We start from the raw sequence: 18,803 nt of genomic DNA, 5'->3' as shown, positions 1-18,803 counted from the left end.
GCGGTACATAAAGGAAAAACGAAAAGGAGCTAACTTTACCGCCTATGACAAAAACAGAACAATAAACACTAATAAATAAAAGAAATGTTTAACAGAAAAAAGTTCAAAAGAAATGTTATAAGGCAACAAAATCATTGAATGAAATATACCAGCGACACATTGCTGAAGCGGCACAGGTGGGAAATTCAAGTGTTAATTAATTTGTGAAATAGTTCATACTAACGAAACTGCGCTATAAAACCCGGCATTATGCTTGTTTAGGTGTGTTTGACTGAGTGCAATTTAAAAGTAAGTTTTCAACACCTCCTCCCTCCCCCCCAATGCTTTTGCACAAATCCATTAGTTCACTTAGCCTAAACTGTTAAATCGCAATGGGTGTACATACATATCTACTTATGTATGTATATAGATGTATGCAGTTGTAGTACAGCAATGTATATATAACTAAGCTCGACTAAAGTGACACGTTACTTAATAAGAGTTCTATGATACAAGGTGATATGCTGACGAAACTGAAAATCTACAAATCTTTAAAGCGTTTGGTCTTGTTGTTGGCGATGTTGTATGCTAAATATGCAGTTATATTGTTAAATGGCTAAGTAAACTAAACTGATGTTTTTTGACCACTAAATACTAGTAAAACTATTTTTGTTGCTGTACGCTTACGACTTACAACGTTTTCAGTTAGTTAAGTTTAAGTGTATTTTAATTCAAGTATACTGGCGGGCGTTACAAAGACTACGTAAATGTGTGTGTGTGCTTATTTACTTGTAAGATTTTGGTCTTGCATTCAATAAACATATTAAGTATATTAAATTTTTAGTATTCTGTTAGACTATTTGTAAGCATGTATGTACATGTACGCCGTTAGACGCGACGTCAAAAAATACCTGAATGTTTGCTTAAGAACATATTTTTTTGTATATGTTATCAAAAACGCGCACATAACATAAAAAATTCAGTAATACTACATGAAAATGAAAACAAAAAAAAGAAAAGCTAACTAAAAATTTATAACATAACTACATACATACAATATATTGAAACAAATTTAAAGCACTTCGCTATAATAAGCAACATAAAATAGTAAACTCATTTTCACTTTCAGATTTTTAGAAAATAATATGAATTTAAGAAAACTATTTTTTTAAATTAATATTAGTTTGATTATCTATGAATTTGCTCCTTTTAACGTATTTATACGCCACTGCCTACTTCATATTTATATAAGATTGCTAAGGAATCTTGCTGACACAAATGCCTTCTAACGTTTTACTTAAAAACTGCAACATGAAAAGTTTGCCATCACTGTCTGCGATATTTCCTCAATTCATGATTAGCGAAGTTTGCTATGGTCAGCGCTGGATAGTTAGTAATTCATTGTTGTTATTGTTGTACAGCGGCATCAAATATTACCAAACATTTTTTTCGGAAATACTTTACTTCAATAACTAACATTTGAAAAAATTTATTTGTATGCACACACAACATTTTGAGCGTTTACAGTTTATGCCAAAACAAAACGCCAGCGATATATTACCACCTTATATACTTATAGTTGTATATATCTGCATACATACATATATGTGAGGTGTTTGCACTTGTGCGTTTATTTTGCGTTCATCTCAAACATTTGTCCGGCAATTATTTTTGCAATGTTTTATTATCATTCTATATTTTATTTATTTTTTCTCCGTTAAATTAATTTCATATTTCATATATTGAATTCAGTAATTAAGAATATGTTTTCAATTTCTCTGCGTGTGTATGTGTGGGTGTGTGAGAGCGTGTTTGTTTTCTTTTTTGCATTTGTTGGTTTCTATACATATACATACATATCTGTTGTTGTTGCATTTGAAATTTTTTGATTCACTTGTTAAGTTTAAGACGCTTACTTTCGGTTTCATCAGCAATATTAACTGCGGTTTCAATCATATCACCCATTCAAAGATATTTTAACAAAAATGTGCTTCCTGTTTTTGTAATTGTTTTTTATGCTTTCCATTATCGTTATTGATACATTTATTTGTATTTATGATAAATGGAACGACATACTGCCCTCATTGGCGGCAACTTTGAGTTTCTGCCGCATCACTTCCCGACTTGAGTAATCGGGTAATTTTAAATAGTTCACACATGTCATTACCGATGGCAAATAATCATTTGGATTTTGATTACCGTCAAATGTTTTACGCACAATTGTTAATTGTGGTGATAGTGACTTGAAGCCGCCTGTTGGCAAGCGCGGCGAGCCAGTAACAAATTGTAAAAATAATCGTTGTTCATCACGATTGTACGAAGAGAGTATATCGTATAGATATTGTATGGCTTGTGAGTCCTGTGTAAAACCATGATCGGTACGGCAGCAGTCTTGTAGCATTTTAATCTCCCAACGTTGATAGTTGGTAGCACCAGAACCGCAGAAGACATTCTCCAATTCTTCGGGATAAAACATACGTAAACGCTGCGTTGAGAATACCGAGTCGAAACCTTTTCAAACAAAATAAAAAAAAAAACATAAATTCCATGAAGTTTATTTAAATTTTGTTATTTTTAGGCTCGATTTTTACCTTCTCGCAATGCCTCAAATTGTTTCTGCACGCCTTCGACCAAGAACCAATACGTCACCAATGAGATGTACTGATGCAGATTGTGTATTGTTACGGGCGTATCACGTCCACCGCGACACAATTCAATATTGGCATAGCCAGGTAATACAAAGTCTAAGCCCAAATCGGTTATGGGACAACCGTCCAAGTCAAGTGAATCAATCTAAAGGTGGAATATATTTTAAAATTATGTATTTGCTTTATAATTTGTATAATATTCAAGTGCTTGCCTTGTCAGTCTTTTCCATTGCATCGAGATTGGGATCGGCAAGTATGCGTTCCCGCTCATGTACCACATCTTGAAGTCGAACCAATGTGGCTTGTACCTCGGGCGCAACCCATGCCAACTCGGAGAGCCCAACCGAGTGCTCTTCATTCAATAGCCAACGATAGAATGGTATCGAGAAAGGTAGATCAAGCTGAAGAAGATTTTATAATTATTATATTGTTGAATTACACAAAAATTATTTACATATATTGTATAATATAAAATATTGATTAAAATAAAATATTATATATAAAAAAAATGAATTTAACATATATAGTAAAAATGACGAGTCATGTCGGTCTCTCCGTATATACACGAACTAGCTATTCAGTTTTTCATTCAAACGCATGTTTTTGTTTTCATGCTAAAATATGTCTCAAAATAACGTTCAACTCAGATGAATTTTCATGAAGGGTTTTCGCGGTTATTTTCGGTTGTTTGATTCCCTATTTTTAATTTTATGCGTTATACACTCAATTTTGATTTTAATAAAAATATCTTAGAAGAGTCGATGCTATCCTTTCCCTGTATCAGCAAAACCATTCACTTAGATACTAAATATGTCCCTCCCTTTTTGTTTTCTTTTTTTCACTATCTTTAAATCAGACCCGATAGGACTTATAAGTAGAAACTACCATCAATCTTGACAATTAAACCAGAACAGCTTAGCTGTTGCTAAATCCCAGAGCAAAACTAAATCTCTTTTGATTGGATTGATTATATGTCAAAGATAAAACATGTAAACTGACGAGCGTCCTTAGGATAATTTTGGGGTGAAATTGAATATATGCTCCGAGCTAACGAAGGAAAATTGCAATTTAATTTCAAATTGTTCAAATGAAACGAAAGGTGGATGAGGACACCACATCGCGCAAAAATTTGTCACTGTCAAAACTTATTATATACTATATATTATATTATGATTATTAGCTACTGAAAAAAGAAATTTAGTAATAACCGAACAGCTTTGATAAGTCTTTCCACTACCCTAACCTGACTTTTTTTAACTCATTTTTAGTAGTTACATACTAAAGTTAACTTAAACCCAAGTATTTTGGTAAATTTTTTAGATGTTCTTACCATGCGGCTGTCCATTACGGCTTTAGCCATAAACTTTCCAAGGAATTTAAATTTCGCCTTCGATTTGGAAACATGTGGTAACTTCGATGATTTGCCTAATGGCATTGGGAAGAGCCCATGTGGCGCATTCACGTAAGTCACTGATGTGCTGGTCGTTATTGTCACCACATTTGTGTTATTATCACCGATATCGAGTGGTGAACTATCCCCACCGTCAGAAGGTGAAATATTTTGTTGATGCTGTTGTTGTGACTCATCACCACCAATTTGTTGCTCAATAATCATATTCAAAGCATTCTCATTCGACATCGATGCGCTGCCAGCAAGATCCATATTGGGTTGTTGCGGTTGATGCTGTTGGTGGTGGTGGTGACTACGCGTTGACATTCCCATTCCACTACCACTGCTGCTGTTTCCATGTTGGCCATCAGCACTGCGCTGGTTCCTGCTACTCGAGCGTGTTACAGTGGTTTTGCTTGATGTGGTTGTTGTGCTATTCGCTTGTGTTGCTGTATTTGTTGTCAATGTTACAGCAACGACTTCGTCTTGCTGTACGGTTGAAACTTCGCTCACTTCATCGATATGCACACTGGTGCTAGATTTTACCACATCCATTATGGTAGAAGAATTCTGTTTGTAACTATCACTGCCATTCCACAGACCTAGATCACAACGCTGTAACTCAGCTGACACCAGAGCATAAAATTCCAATGTAGGTCCAAGTCCAGTGCCAACCTATTCCCACAATTGTTGGTGAATTAATGAAATATTACACTGATTTATCGATAGTAACTTACCTCGTTTTCGTATTGTATCTCCAGCAGTGCCTTCGAGTGACCAACATCTTGAATGATGTGCTCCGCTTGTTTTAGTATGTCTTCTCGCGATATGGCACGTTTCCTTCTGTCCAAACGTGGTGCTACACGCTCCGACGACTCAGCAGCATTAAGATCAGGTGTGGTATCCAAGAGTCGTTGCAAAGCACGATCACGATCAAAGCTTGTCGCATAAAACAACAGATGGCGTGTCTCGAAGGGGAAGAGGAACGAACATGCCATGCCAATTTGCGGCAACCATGGCGGTAGATTGCCAGTCATTATAACAAGTGGATCTTGTAATTGCCTATTGGCCTTAGCCGTAATTTTCGGATGCACAAATTCTGATTGCGGGATAATATGTTGCTTGTGGACGCAGCCGTAAAGCTGTTCCCAGTGTCGATTAAGCGCATTGATGACGCGCAGCATACAGAGCGCATCTAGCGAAGCATCTTGCACGGTTACTACATCGGGCGGCAGTGTGCTTGTGAGGAATGCCTTCAGCGCGGACACAGTGGCGGGCGCAATACCCTCATGCCATAATTCGGTTTTCTTGCGCAACAACTTGGACGAAGATTTACTACTCTTTTTCGATGATGTGGACGTGCCCGTCGATGATGTGCCACCTGTAGGTGTATGCAGACCCGAACCAGAAGCGCCGGCAGCGGTCGAAGAGGATGCAGAAGTATGTTTACTAATACTAAGACTACTTGCATTTGCGGTTATACCAACACTACTGGCGTTCGCTTCTTCCTCAACAGGTCGATAGTAAATCGTGTGCTGCTGTACCCAAACACTGGCATTACCCAATGGGGTTTCGGTGTCCGTATCAGTTTCGGATTGATCATTGACCAAGGGTGAAAACTGCTTGACGGCCTGGTAAACAGTCATATTGTAGGGCAAGACGTGATCGCCAATTAAGAATTGTAATTTATGCTTAAATCCACTTTGTGACATCACGACAGCGGCTACATTGTCATCCATATCCTCCTCGGAGTCATCGTCGGAATCGCCGCGTATACCACCATAGCCACGCACAACCAAGTAACGCTCGATCGCTTGTACCATAGCGAGAGGATCAATCTTGACGGTGCCACCTTTCCACTGTCGGAGATTGGTGCATTCGGGGTGACGTTGTAAGTTGCACTATTAATAATCAGATAAAATATTCAATTTTTTATGTCTGGTGCCACAAAAAATGCGATTGTCAAAACTCACCTTTAGCTGATGTGTATTAAAGAATTTGAGCGCGCTGGTGTTAGAGCGTCCACCCGGCCCGGAGGGAAAGTCGTGCACCTTAACCGGGAATTGTTCTAGCTGCGTGACGCAACCGTTTAATTTCGCCACGAATGCATTGAATGCGACGGCGTCTATGTTTGGCATTTGTCCCACCTTTTTCAACGGTTCTAGTGGTAATCCCGCGAATATATGCATAAACGAACGTAAACGGTTATCACGGGCCACTATACCATCTTCGCTTGTCATGAAATTTAACATCGCCTTGATTAGACCCGAGTGATTCACTTCAAACGGTGAGATATCACTTTCCAATAAAATCGTTTTGAGTTCAAGAAGCGCATCTAAACAGTCTTGGAAGCTACCATTGAGCTTGAAGATAATAGCAGATAAACGTTGTAGTACGTTCGTGCCACCGCTTATGGCATTCGATGAACTACCACTGCCACCGGCGATACCCTCGCCCTTGGCGTTCTCTTGCTCGGCATAACGTTTCACAAACGTAATGGCTTGTTCACGTACCCATTGACGCGCCTTCTCACGATTGCCGGCGGCAATGAGGTTGGCATTAGATATGCTCTTGCTGATGCTATTCGCAGCATTGCTTGATGCGTGGCTGGCAGAATGAGCAGCGTTGACTGCGCCGCTGCCGGTATTGCTGTTGCCGCTGCCTGCGTGATTCGTACTGGTCGTATCTTTGGTAAATGAACTGTGATGAGATCCTTGGCGTCCCCAACGGGCGGGATTTAACGAAGCGAGGAAAGAGGTCTTCATCGAGCTGCTGCCGCTACTGCTAGTGCCTGCACTACTGGCTGCACCACCGCTGAAACGCGACTTACCACCGCTGGAATTCGGTGTGCTGCGCCCGGTGCTGCTCCCAAGGCCTATGAAATAAAGAACAAATGAAAATATAGATAAATCGTGTGTGCTTTAGGGTTGTTGTTGTAAATATATCTTACTTGTGGCGCGACTTAACAAATCGTGCATTGATGATGTAGAGGAGCTACCGCCCTCGTCTTGGCGTGACTTTGAGCGACTGCTTGATTGAGATTTCCGTTTCGGTGGGACCTTGCGTTTCAACATATCGGACATTTTGTGTTGCAACGCTGAAGCGGACAAAGAAGACGCAGAGGAGGAGCCTGCACTTGTGGCTGCTACGCCGCTGTTGCTATGATAGTGTGGATCACATACGTTTGTTGAGGGTGCGAACACCACTTGCGGCAAATGCTGCTGAGGAGGCGGATGCGCTATAATTGTTGTTGGGTTGACGCTAAGCGATGCACTAGATGACGAAGGCAGCAATTCAACATGATGTGTGGGTGGTGGTGGTGCATGTGGCTGGAAGTGCGGAGGTGGATGATGAAAATGTCCGTGCACATATTGCCGTGGATCACCAGGCGGCAAAGGAGGAGCCGCACTTGTTGAATAAACAAAGAAATTTGGTGTCTGTGTCAGATGTGCGTGCGAGGGTGGACCTGCCGCTGGCGGCGCAGAGCTGCTGTAGTGATAATGTAATTCGGCAGCCGTGCCAGCGGCACCTACGACCGTCACCGGAGGTGTAATACCAGCGTTAGAGTTGATGGTAAGCGCTAGGGAGCCAGCGGATTGCTGACGTGATTGCACACTGCCAGCAGGCATTTGTGGCATTAACAATGAACCAGAGCTGGGTGGCATGGCCAGCGTCACCTTTTGACCATTACCAGACGCACCCGAAGCGTTGGCAGTTAAGGCATTCATTGCATGTGAAAAGCTCTTGACTGTATACTGATGGTGATGCGCTTGATTGGCACCCGGTTTCGACGTATTAGGTGTTGAAGTGCCAGCTGTGGTTGATCCACCTGCCGACGCTGCATTGTCCATAAAGAACGGATTCACTTGCAAACCGGAAGCAGATGGAGGCGCACTCTGTGAACCACTTGCTCCGGGTAATGACTTCGGTGAAGGATTGGCACAAATCGGATTGTTGGGATCGGTGAGCTGAGTGATCTGATATATGACACCTTCGCGACGGAAATGTGTGCCGAACACGTCTGGCAGTTTTTGCATTAGTATCTCGGCCATTTGTAGTGCGCCGACTACAATGCGCAAATCGTTACTACCCATCATCCCAGCTATGTGACTGGAGACCAGCTGGTTTTTAAGCACATCCCGCAACAGTTCGGGTGTAGCGTAGTAGACCATTCGCAACAGTGCACGCAAACATTTGTAGCGCACATTTGGTCCGGCAGACGAACTATAAACTTCGTAAAGTACATTAAACAAGTTCTTAATGAATTCCGCAGCCAAACCGCGTTCCTCCTTCAGACAAGCAATTCGTGCATCTACCGAAGCGCGACGACGTTGCTGTGAGCTGCTAGTGGCAGGCGTATTCGGTGCAGTGCTAGGTGTACTGGATTGAGCCGATGTATTTGTCGCTGTATTTGAAACTGTACTAGTTAATGCTGTAATTGCTGTGGCCACCGCAGATGCAGACAAATCCTGACCAGTTGTTACTGATGACACAGCTGCCGTCGGAGGTGGTAACGGTGGCACATAGTTTGGATTTATTTTTCGCTGAACTGGTCGCGTAGTGCCAGTGTCCTCGTTTATCTGCTGCATGGAGTGAAAGTCGACGGTGTATGTGCGACCCAATGTGCTTAAGCTGAACTCGTCATCTGAATTCAGATGTGCCGCCTCAATCATGCGCGAATCTATCGTTGAATAGTTATGCCAAGTGCCGCGATCATCGCGCCACTGCCATTGAACTTGATCCTGAGTGTTAAGTGTGGGCCGATCTAGCAGTGCGTCCACCGTGAATATGCCATCTGTCGGCAAACGTGGCATTAGTTCACCAATTAAACATGTGATTTCGTACAGCTCAGACGGAGAGCGTGTAATAAGCTCTACATGCGAAGCGGTCGATGTGTTCGGGTCTGCATTACCGGTTAGCAAGTAAAGCAGAGTTGATGCAATGTCATTCTTCAACAATGAAATGGCTAGGTCTGGGCAGTTGCCGCACATTAGACTCAACATGCGTACGACGGATGTAAAAGTGCCGCTATTAAGTATGGTCGGTGTAACAACCAATAATTGCTGACAGTTTTTAAGTAATTCTTTGCTAGCGATCTCTTGCAAACGTTTCGGGTCATGCTGGAAGCTCTCTACCAATCGGCAAAATGCCGAGCAAACGCTTTCCACACATTTTTTGTCCTGTTGCGACAGTAAACGAGCCAAAAGCGGCAAACTTTCGGCCACGAAATGAAACTCTTCCGGATGCAGATTTAAACAACAGTTTGCAGTGATGGCAAGCGCCGCTCGCTGAGCATTGATCGAGAAGAAATCGAGGAAAGTCAAACACGCCGATACGCCATTAGCTTGCAGTATGGCTTTGTTGTGGCGGCGCGACAAAATTTCGAGCGCAGTTAAACTCTGCTCAGCTACGTCCATGCATTGAATAGCTTGCAACTTTTCTAGAAATACCGGCACCGCTTCCACGACAGTGCCCGAAGACCGGGGCAGCGCTTCCAACATATAGGCGAGTGCACGACAAGCATTATTCATTATATCGAAATTATTTTCCATACGCAGTAGCGTAATCAGTGCCGGCACCACCTGTTTGATTGGGAAACCAGCTAAAGTGTCCTCATTGCCCATCACTAGCATTTGGCACATTTCGATAGCCGCTTGAAGCTGTTGACTCTCATCGTGCGATTGTAAGCCTTGTAGTAATTGCTGTGCCTTCGATGAGCTGCTATTACCGATGGTGCGATGCAGAATGTGTGTCATACGTGGTCCCAGTGCGCCAAAGAGGTGCGGCGGTAAGCCGCGCGCTTCCAGTAACGCCTGCAGACGCCCCACTTCGCTGTCATCGCTCTCCGAGTCGGCGTGCGAGGTGGCGGCAGTAGTGGCGCCCGCTCCAGTATTCGTGGCCGTCGCGGTGGCGGAAGCGGTGCCCACACCGGCACCCGTACCAGCACCCGCACTTGCGTTATTCGCTAAATTTGAATTGGCGGCGCCCAAGGCGGTGGAAACGCTGAGGTTAGCTGCAAGTAAAATATAAATACATTCCTCAATACAATTGTAATAATCCATTATTATTTATAACAACTTTTGAATCCAAAATATAATAGTGTACTGAAATAAATATTATAAATTGAAATAAAAATAAAATCAATTGTAAATATACAGTGCTGTCACCACTTAGCAGGGCTGTATGGAGGGGGAGCAGTCAGAGGATAATGGTTAACCGGGATATTAAGGGCATATTTGGGTCTTACAAAATTAGGAAATAAACACAATTAAAACTGTGTAGCATATTTTTGAAAGCAGCTAAATTGCAAAGCATAAAAACTCAAAAATATACAAACGTTCATATACATATTATATATACAAAATAATAAAAAGGTTACGAAAACATAACGAGATGATGATGCAGATTGTGAGAGGAGATGATTGGTTATATTCGGTAAGCACTTGTCGTCATCTATTCTTCCTCGTTTTGTTTGTTCATCTTTTTTTTTTTTGTTTTCATTTGCAATTACCTGTGGTCGATTGTCCACCAGTGTTCGGCGGTCCACTAGACGGTTGTTGTGCCATTAAACTAAAGCTTAACGCATCCGCAGAGGCTGTTGTGTACAAATTTGCGTGCGTTGTTTTTGTTGTGGTGGTAGTGGGTGGTTGATTAGAATGCGCCATGAAAGTAGATAATTTTGCTAGTTTCTTAATAAAATCATTTAATTTGTTAAAAAAAATATCTACACAACTCTACACAAATCTTAAAATAACTTTAAAAGCAACCATTTCCGCATTCTGCCCACGACCACGCCCTCCAATAAGCCATTAGATAACCTGGACCGCCCATAAATGGTGAGAGGGTACTGCTTCGAACATAAGCATGTATTTATATATAACGTTTACAATCTACTCTCAAAAGGGCCAGCTTCCAGCCAAACTAAATATGTAGAAATCTGACTGTTTGATGGTGCGTTCTGAGGCGAATTATTAAAGGAATGAACATACATATATTCAACTCTTTGGTGAAATAATGATTTGCTTGTTTTTGGACACTAATTATAATAAATAAAATCTTCCGGAGGACCAAAAAATTTAATGTTGTCACTGTTTGAATTTCTATAAATAACAAGCAGTTAAAAAAAAAAAAAAAAACATTCATAAAATATTATTCAAAATTTCGAAAATGTAATGCAGAAGCTTTGTCGGGAGCAACTGACGAATGTGAGGGTCGGAAGATACGAAGGGCGTTAAAATTATACCTCTATAATAATATTTATATACATATTTTATGTACATATATATCACCAAAATCAATATAGTAATTAGGTGCACTAAAGATATATAACGGATCAGGACCGTTTAGAAGAATTTAGAATTTGAAAAGATGATTTTCGTTTTTTATGAAGATCGGCATTTATTCAGGATAATGTACACGAAAATTAAATAAATTTGCCAATTTTATAAACTAGCATCATGACAGATTTTTGAAAAGTTTCCAGAGCACGGCAGTCAAGAGCATAACGCTCAATACGCCATGAGAGACTATCATTCTTGTGGCTTGTTAGTTTTTAATGGCCGGGAATGATACAGAATTTCAATTTAGTTGGATATGTATTGTTACTTGCAGAAGTAGACTTTGAACATAACCTATTTAAATTTATATTTTTGTTTTTAGAGTAAGCTAGCATACTTGGGCACCACACGTGTACTATATTTGTGTAATGTTTCCTTAAACCACTACTACACTTAATTCCCAATTAACCAATATGTACAGTTATGAACATTTTAATTAAAAACATATCGAAAAAGTAAAAAAATCTTTTGTGAATGTATTGGACCAAATATAAACACTGCACAGGCGTTTGCGGCATAGTTAGAACCAAATATGTGAAGAAAACAAATTTTAACGAGAACGAAAACGAAAACGTAAACCAAAAACATCAACCCCGCATTTGCTGCACAAACTTACCGCTCGCTTTATTATGCGCATTCAAATTTATGTGGCTACTATTCGTTGCGACAGTGGTGACGCTAGCGGTGGCGGTGTTGGCAGCAGCGGTGGTAGAGTTGGCATTAGCGGTGGCGATGGCGGCAGCACTCGCAGACGACGCACCAACGAAGTGACTCGATGGCATGGCGTTCGTATGTGTATTGGTAGCAGTGGTGCGATAGTTATAAAGGAAGCCAGGCTGCATGATAGTAGCACGATGATGCGCCTGTTGCTGTTGCAGATGCTGTTGTTGTTGTTGCATTAATGATGCGTTTTGATTTTGTTGCGTTGTGCCTATAGCAACAACAACCGCGCCACCCGGCGCAGCAACCGACTGATGGAGCATGTGATGATGGTGTTGTTGTTGCTGCTGCAGCAGTGTTTGCTGTTGCATTTGGTTATGATGATGATGGTGGTGATGATGAGGATGGGTAGGGGCAAGTGAGTGTGGTGGATGGTGAAGATTGTATTGTTGGTGGTTTCCAATGGCAGAGGCAGCTGTCAACGGTATGGCACCGCCACCGCCGCCACCACTCGTTGTTGCTAATAGTGTTGGTGCTGATACAACTGCAGCATTGTGTACTCCGTGGCCACTGTTACCTGCCCCATTGCCACTTGCGCTTCCACTCCCACTGCCACTGCCGTGTTGCGCTGCCGAACTGACGCAAGAACCCGTTTTGCTTCGTGAACTGCGCCTCAGCGAATGTGAAGAATGTGACGGTGGCGCTGCCGACGCTGATGCTGCTCCTCCCGATGTGTTGGATCCTCCTCCACCCACTCCTGCAACGATCGCCGTACGATTGCTGCCGTAACTGTGCGGTGGTGGCGCTACTTGAGCGTTCAAATGCGGTGTAAAAGAGGCTGTGGCAGCAGTCGAACGGTCAACAACCAATCCGGCGCCTAAACCAATATCAATAGTGGCTGGATGTACTTGGTGATGACGCGCAGTCGCTGTTGCTGCAGGCGGCGGCTGGGTCACTGAATGTGGAATGCGATGTAAAGGCTGTGGTGCCTCCGTCTGTATGAGGCCGAGCGGCAACGGTAGTGCTGATACGGGTGGTGGCTGCTGTGACTGGTGCAAATGGGGATTCGAATTGCTATAGCGCCCACCGAGTTGTGTATGCAGCGGTTGTTGTGGACTTTGTTGGTGCTGTTGCTGCTGCTGCAAAGTTTGCGGCAGTGGTGGTGGTGGCGGTGGTTGCTGTTGCTGCTTGTAGATAAGCGGTGCTGTATTTATGGGCGCTGCACCAGCGACAGGTCCTGTTGATTGATAGTGATTAAGATTCAAATTTAATATCGCTGATGTTGAAGCGGCAACTGCAGCTGCAGTGGCCGTTGTTGCTGCTACTGCGCTGTTGTTGGGGTAAGTCGCGTGATAGAAATGAACAGGTTGTTGTTGCTGTTGCACCTGCGTTTGCAGTTGCACTTGTACGTGCTGATTTTGGTGTTGTTGTTGTTGTTGTGAAGAACGCGTTTGTTGTTGCTGATGCTGATGATGATGTTGCTGATGAGGTTGGTGTAAATTATGATGTTGTGCCTGCAGCGGTGACTGATAATTCGCCTGTGCGTTAAAATAGTGATGGGCACCGCCAGCTCCGACTGGTACGTGCAAATAATGCGATTGCGGCGGGACCTGTTGATGCGCCAATAAAATTTGTGGCGCTACCTGTGGCTGCCCCTGCTGGTTGTAGTGTGTTAGTAGCTGGTGTGACAACTGTGAATGTTGTGGCAATGCGTGCTGATACTGAGCTTGTGGCTGTGACTGTGGTTGAGACTGTGGCTGTTGTCCAAACGTTGCAGCTCCTGCTACACCTGAGATGGACGCGCCACCTCTGTTGCCGCCCGCAATTGTGGCTGCGCCTGTTAAACCGCCAGCAACAAAATCTGTGCTGCCACCGCTGCTACGCGTCTGTCGTGCCCCCAGATTCGGGGCCTTATTGTAGCCCGTCGTCGTAACTGCGTTTGTTGCAGCAGACTCAATAATACCAATATTCTTGTTGCTTAAACACCCGCTGTTGTTGCCTACGTTCTTCTCAATCCTGCCGCCGCGGCCCTTCCTACTGCGCTTACTATTGCTACTAGTTTGATTCTGTACGAATTGCACTTGACGTTGTCGACTCTTCTTATTACTCTTCTTTGTGCTCCTCTTGTGGCTACTACCAACAACAAAGCTTAGACAATCGGAAGCGTTTGTGTGATTACCTTTGAAACGCGTTGGAGGGGAATCAAACAGAAGAAAAGTCTGGTTGTAGTTGTTGGTGATATTGAAAAAATTATGTTTTCGATTTGCTTTTTTTTGTTTATTTAATTTTGTATATAATTAAATTTTAATTTATTTCCTGAGTGAAAGTAACGAGTTTGTTCTATTATTCTGGTATTATTATGGAAGTCTGCTAATGAATTAACGAGAATGAAGGTGTTGTTGGTGACTGTGGTGGCTGGTAAGTTGTGGGCTTTAAATATTGACTGATGACGTATCAGTGATGATGAAATCAAGCGATGGATTGGCGTTTAATTGCTGCTGCTTTGTGACAACGACGACGATGATGTTGTTGTTGCTGACGCGCGAGTCCGCGACCGCGTCGCAACTAAACAAATAGATGGTTACAAAATATCTGCTCCTTCCGTGCACTTCGTTTACACTCACTTTCGCTCACCTGCTCAGGAGTAACTGTATTTACATACATATGTATGTCTGTATGCTTGCTGATTTTCCTTGACGCAATACACAATTAAATCTTCACACAGCAATTTGTATAAATTTAGCTTATAAGTTTCTTTGTATACACCCTTTGAGTTGTTGTTGTTGATATTGTTATTTAGTGCTCAAGTACCTCGATTACAAAATGTTGTAACACTCAAGACTATAGGTGATGGAATCGCTGAACACGTCGTCGAAGACAACAACAACAACAACATCATCATCATCATCATTCACAACAACACATGACAATTTTTGACGCCGAATGATTAATGTACGTATTTATAGGTTATTTATATTTTTTAATATTTTTTTGTTTAAATAAAATTTTGTTATTTTTAAACTTGAAATTTTTGGTTAAAAACAATAGTAATAATAATAAGTACAAAATTCAATTCTTTAACGTACGAAAACAGAAAACGTAAGCAAATTATAGTTTAAAAGACAACACCAAGTAATACTCTCTTCAACAACTACAACTGCAACAACAGCAACGTGCAAAAATTAACCCTTTGAGTTCGATTTTTTGTTAAATTAAATGTACATAAGTACTCTTATTATATTTTGAGGAATATACATACATATATGTATATATATTGTTTTTAAATTACATTTGTGTGCGTGACGTAATGCCTCGCCTCTGCATTATTAACCCCTTTTACTCTGCGCTCCTCTTCTTGTATTTTATTTCCTTATTATTATTGTTATTATTTATGGCCTTTAATTGTTCTCTACAGCACTGCATAGTGGCATTTCAAACTATACGAGCATGTTCTTTCTTCCTTGAAATCAATTTTGAAATATTTCTGTTGGCTAATCCACTCACTGTGCTTTCTTTTTTCGACACGTATCAAATATTTTTGTAGTGCTACTGATAAGTATAAAAAAGAAATAACACTTCCTATTGCATTTTGCGATTCTCCTAAAAATATATGAGCTGGTTCATCGCCATCGTTGTTGTCATCTGCCAGAGCTGCCACCTCCGATCGCTAACAGTGATTTGTATTTAGAAAGCAGTGCTTTGAAAATTAACCTACCTTCTATGCCTCCTTTGCTTCGTAAATAAAGCGAGTATGTCTGGTATATAACTAGTCTCAAATATTGTGACTTATACATAGGTATATTTACATATGTAATAAGAACAGATAATGAAATACATATAAACAAAAATCAAAAAGAAAATTCCTTTCGACAAGAGTGGGCCCGTCCACTTGTCTTTGATAGTACGAGTATTTAGATAATTAACCACGATAATTTATGGACAAAAGCACAGGTTAAGTGTAAGTAAGTAAAGGTGCATAATAAATGATTATTAATTGATAGCATTGGTTAGTAAACATTGAATATATTAAAAGTTCACTCAAGTATATAAATTTATTATATTTTCATAAATAGCTGCTCAGCCCTGTTTAAAGGTGACAGCACAATATTTCCCAATTTTTGAAATTATCACTTTTTATGGAAACTTGTTTCGAGTCATGAATGTCATAATCTAATATGTACATTAGTGTATGAAATCGTAGTATTTATATAGGTATGTACGTTTGTGCATAATTCTATTCACTAAAATATTATATTTACAACTTAAATATTTATGTACATATGCATGTACATATACATATACATATATGCTTATAGAAAAACAAAATGAGAGTTTTGGTAAAAGCGCCAATCATTGCTTATTGCATTACATTCTTTTAAGCAAAATTTTATGGAAATAAAATTATTATTATTTTCATTCATCATATAGTGATTATTTAATAAAGTAAAATTTATTTAATATTTTTGTCTTTTTCTTCTCAGAGAGCTGCTCATTTGTCGGAACTGCCGATCCTGCCAAACAAACTGAACGATCAAAATAAAATTCTTATATGGAAAACTATTTCAATTTTCGACATATCTTCACGAAATGCATGACATGGATTACTATCCAAGGCAACGAAAAGTCTCCGAATAAAAGTTCAGTTTGGACCTCTATAGCATATAGCTGTTATACAAAATGGCCGATAAAAATCAAATTCATGTATGGCATTTTTTTATTTGTGACGGGAATTATAGCTTTGGTGCAACCGAAGTTAACGTTTTTTTAAGTTTAACTGAATATAGAAACATTTATTCTAATTTCACATATGTGAGCGGTGACAAAATCACAGGAACTTAGCAGCCAAACTCTCATTTTATAACCGTAACCTTAATAAACAAATAAATTCAAGTTTGCACTTTCGCATTCTACATACTCGGATACATATGTACATACATATACACGATTTATAAGAAAGTTCAAACAATTTAGCTAGGTATCAAAGGTTAAAAATAAGTCGCTGTACATCGTTTATATAATTGTTGTTATTATGGTTGTAGTAGCCAATTTACAGAAACAAATACAACTTAGGCCAATTCATATTTATCAAGCTGATTATTATGTTGTGTAAAAATGCCGCACATTTTATTTAGTGCGCATTTATCATATCCTTTGTTTCGTGCTTGTTTTGAATATTTGTTTTTAGCATTGAATTTTGTATTCCATCAAAAACGGTAGAAACTCTGAAGAAAAACTCACCTTCAACAGCTTCCTCAGAATCCTCTGTGGCTAGTTCTTCGTCCTCTTCCTCTTCTTCAACGATATCGTCGTCGTCTTCCTCCTCTTCGTCGTCGATATCGTCGTCTTCGTCGTCGACGTCTTCCTCTTCTTCGTCGTCGTCGTCGTCGTCAACGTCGCCGTCGCCACGTATAACAACGTCACCTTCAGCTAAAATCGAATCGTCCTCTAGATCAACCGCCTCGTTATCGTCGTCGTAGGTATCAACGTTATCTTCAGAGTTTTCGTTCTCCTCTACTTCGCCGGTGCTAATGGCAGCAAGAGCAAATACACCCTCGTCGTTTGAAACGCTCTCGCTGTTTAAATTTGTATTCAATGCGTTTGAAGCGTTGCTTGCAGTAGACGAATTGCCAATACCAGTGTTTGTTTCGTTTACAAACGAAATCAGCTGATGATAGTTGCGTAAACTCTTACGATATTTACAATATCTGTCGACGTTAGGTAAAGCACCCGTAGCAGTCGTTGTTCGACTACTCGACGGTCCTGCTCCTTCTGCGTTACTAGCTACAACAGTGGCTGATGGTGCGGCGCTCTGATTTTGTAGAGAATTAGTGTTTACTGTGTCGACGGTTGCAGTTGTTGATGGTGACTTCGTATTTAATTTTATTCGACTGCCTACAACTGATAAGAAAGTGCGAGTGTTATGCTGTTGGTTTTGTTGTTGCCTCTTATCACCACTACTACATTCACTTTTACGTGAGCCAGACGACGTTGCTGTTGTGGTATTTGAGCTACTGTTTCGAAGACTTTTACTTTGCCTTGAATTTGTTCGGCTGTTCTTTCCCTCGGCGGTTGTGTTGAGCTTATGATTTTTCTTCTCTAGTTGTTCTTGGTGTTGCTGGTTGTTATCGCTGCTATTATCGGCACTGTCGTCTGCGTAGTGTGCTGTTCCTCGTTTGATGAGCGCTGCAGTACGACTGTGACTGATTTTACGTGTTTTTCGAAAATAATTTAGTAAGTTACTTTTTGAATGGCCGGTGCTGGTGCTACTGCCGCCGCTGCTACTGCTCACACTAAAGGTGCTCCGTTGCGTTCCTGTTGCTGTTGTTGCTGTAGACACTGACTCAATGTGTTGACTGCTTATATGATTACTTTTGTTGAAGACAATTTCGCTATTTTTACCCCCACTGCGACGTGTATGCTTCTTTGCCGATACAAGTGGAAATGAATGTCTATTGCTTCGATTGCTAGTGGCACTAACAAGCTTCTGTGCGTCTTCTGTGGTAAGTGTCTTGGAGCGAGTGCGCTGTGCAACACAATCGCCCGAATTAAAACCAGGTCCCAAGTCCTCTGTAGATGTAGCTGACGCTATAGAGTTTTTGTTGTGCACAGTTGTTGTTGTTGGGAGTGTTGTTGTTGATGTGCTAGCAGATGTGTTAGTAGTATGATAACGGCGCTTCTTAAGTGGTGAACTTGAATCTGCCGAACGATTCGTAATCGGGGTTATTTGCAAATAATTCCAAAATGTAATTAAAATACCAAAAAATTTTGTTAGTTTAAATAGCTGCCTTA

General features: G+C 40.9%; 1 protein-coding gene across 8 annotated transcripts in view; it reads right to left on the bottom strand.

The window, feature by feature from the left end:
* Positions 1 to 1,701: 1,701 nt before the first annotated feature.
* The window catches only part of LOC120773217 (E3 ubiquitin-protein ligase TRIP12), a 31,569-nt gene continuing 14,467 nt past the window's right edge, over positions 1,702 to 18,803 (bottom strand). For 4 of the 8 annotated variants that reach the window (XM_040102143.1, XM_040102146.1, XM_040102145.1 and 1 more), the window contains 10 exons: positions 17,253 to 18,710; positions 11,971 to 14,193; positions 10,529 to 10,612; positions 6,968 to 10,030; positions 5,991 to 6,892; positions 4,755 to 5,918; positions 3,958 to 4,692; positions 2,840 to 3,028; positions 2,571 to 2,772; positions 2,033 to 2,490 (listed from right to left, as the gene is read on the bottom strand). In XM_040102143.1, the coding sequence (XP_039958077.1) occupies positions 2,033 to 2,490; positions 2,571 to 2,772; positions 2,840 to 3,028; positions 3,958 to 4,692; positions 4,755 to 5,918; positions 5,991 to 6,892; positions 6,968 to 10,030; positions 10,529 to 10,612; positions 11,971 to 14,193; positions 17,253 to 18,710 (10,478 nt within the window). Of the gene's footprint in view, positions 2,491 to 2,570; positions 2,773 to 2,839; positions 3,029 to 3,957; positions 4,693 to 4,754; positions 5,919 to 5,990; positions 6,893 to 6,967; positions 10,031 to 10,528; positions 10,613 to 11,970; positions 14,194 to 17,252; positions 18,711 to 18,803 lie in introns of all 8 variants that reach the window. The other 4 variants (XM_040102148.1, XM_040102147.1, XM_040102149.1 and 1 more) reach the window with 4 other exon arrangements.

This window comes from Bactrocera tryoni, chromosome 1, assembly GCF_016617805.1.
Source record: "Bactrocera tryoni isolate S06 chromosome 1, CSIRO_BtryS06_freeze2, whole genome shotgun sequence".
NCBI classification, from domain to species: Eukaryota; Metazoa; Arthropoda; class Insecta; order Diptera; family Tephritidae; genus Bactrocera; species Bactrocera tryoni.
Note: the sequence above shows the minus strand (reverse complement) of the source record. Positions and strands in the feature narration are given on the sequence as shown.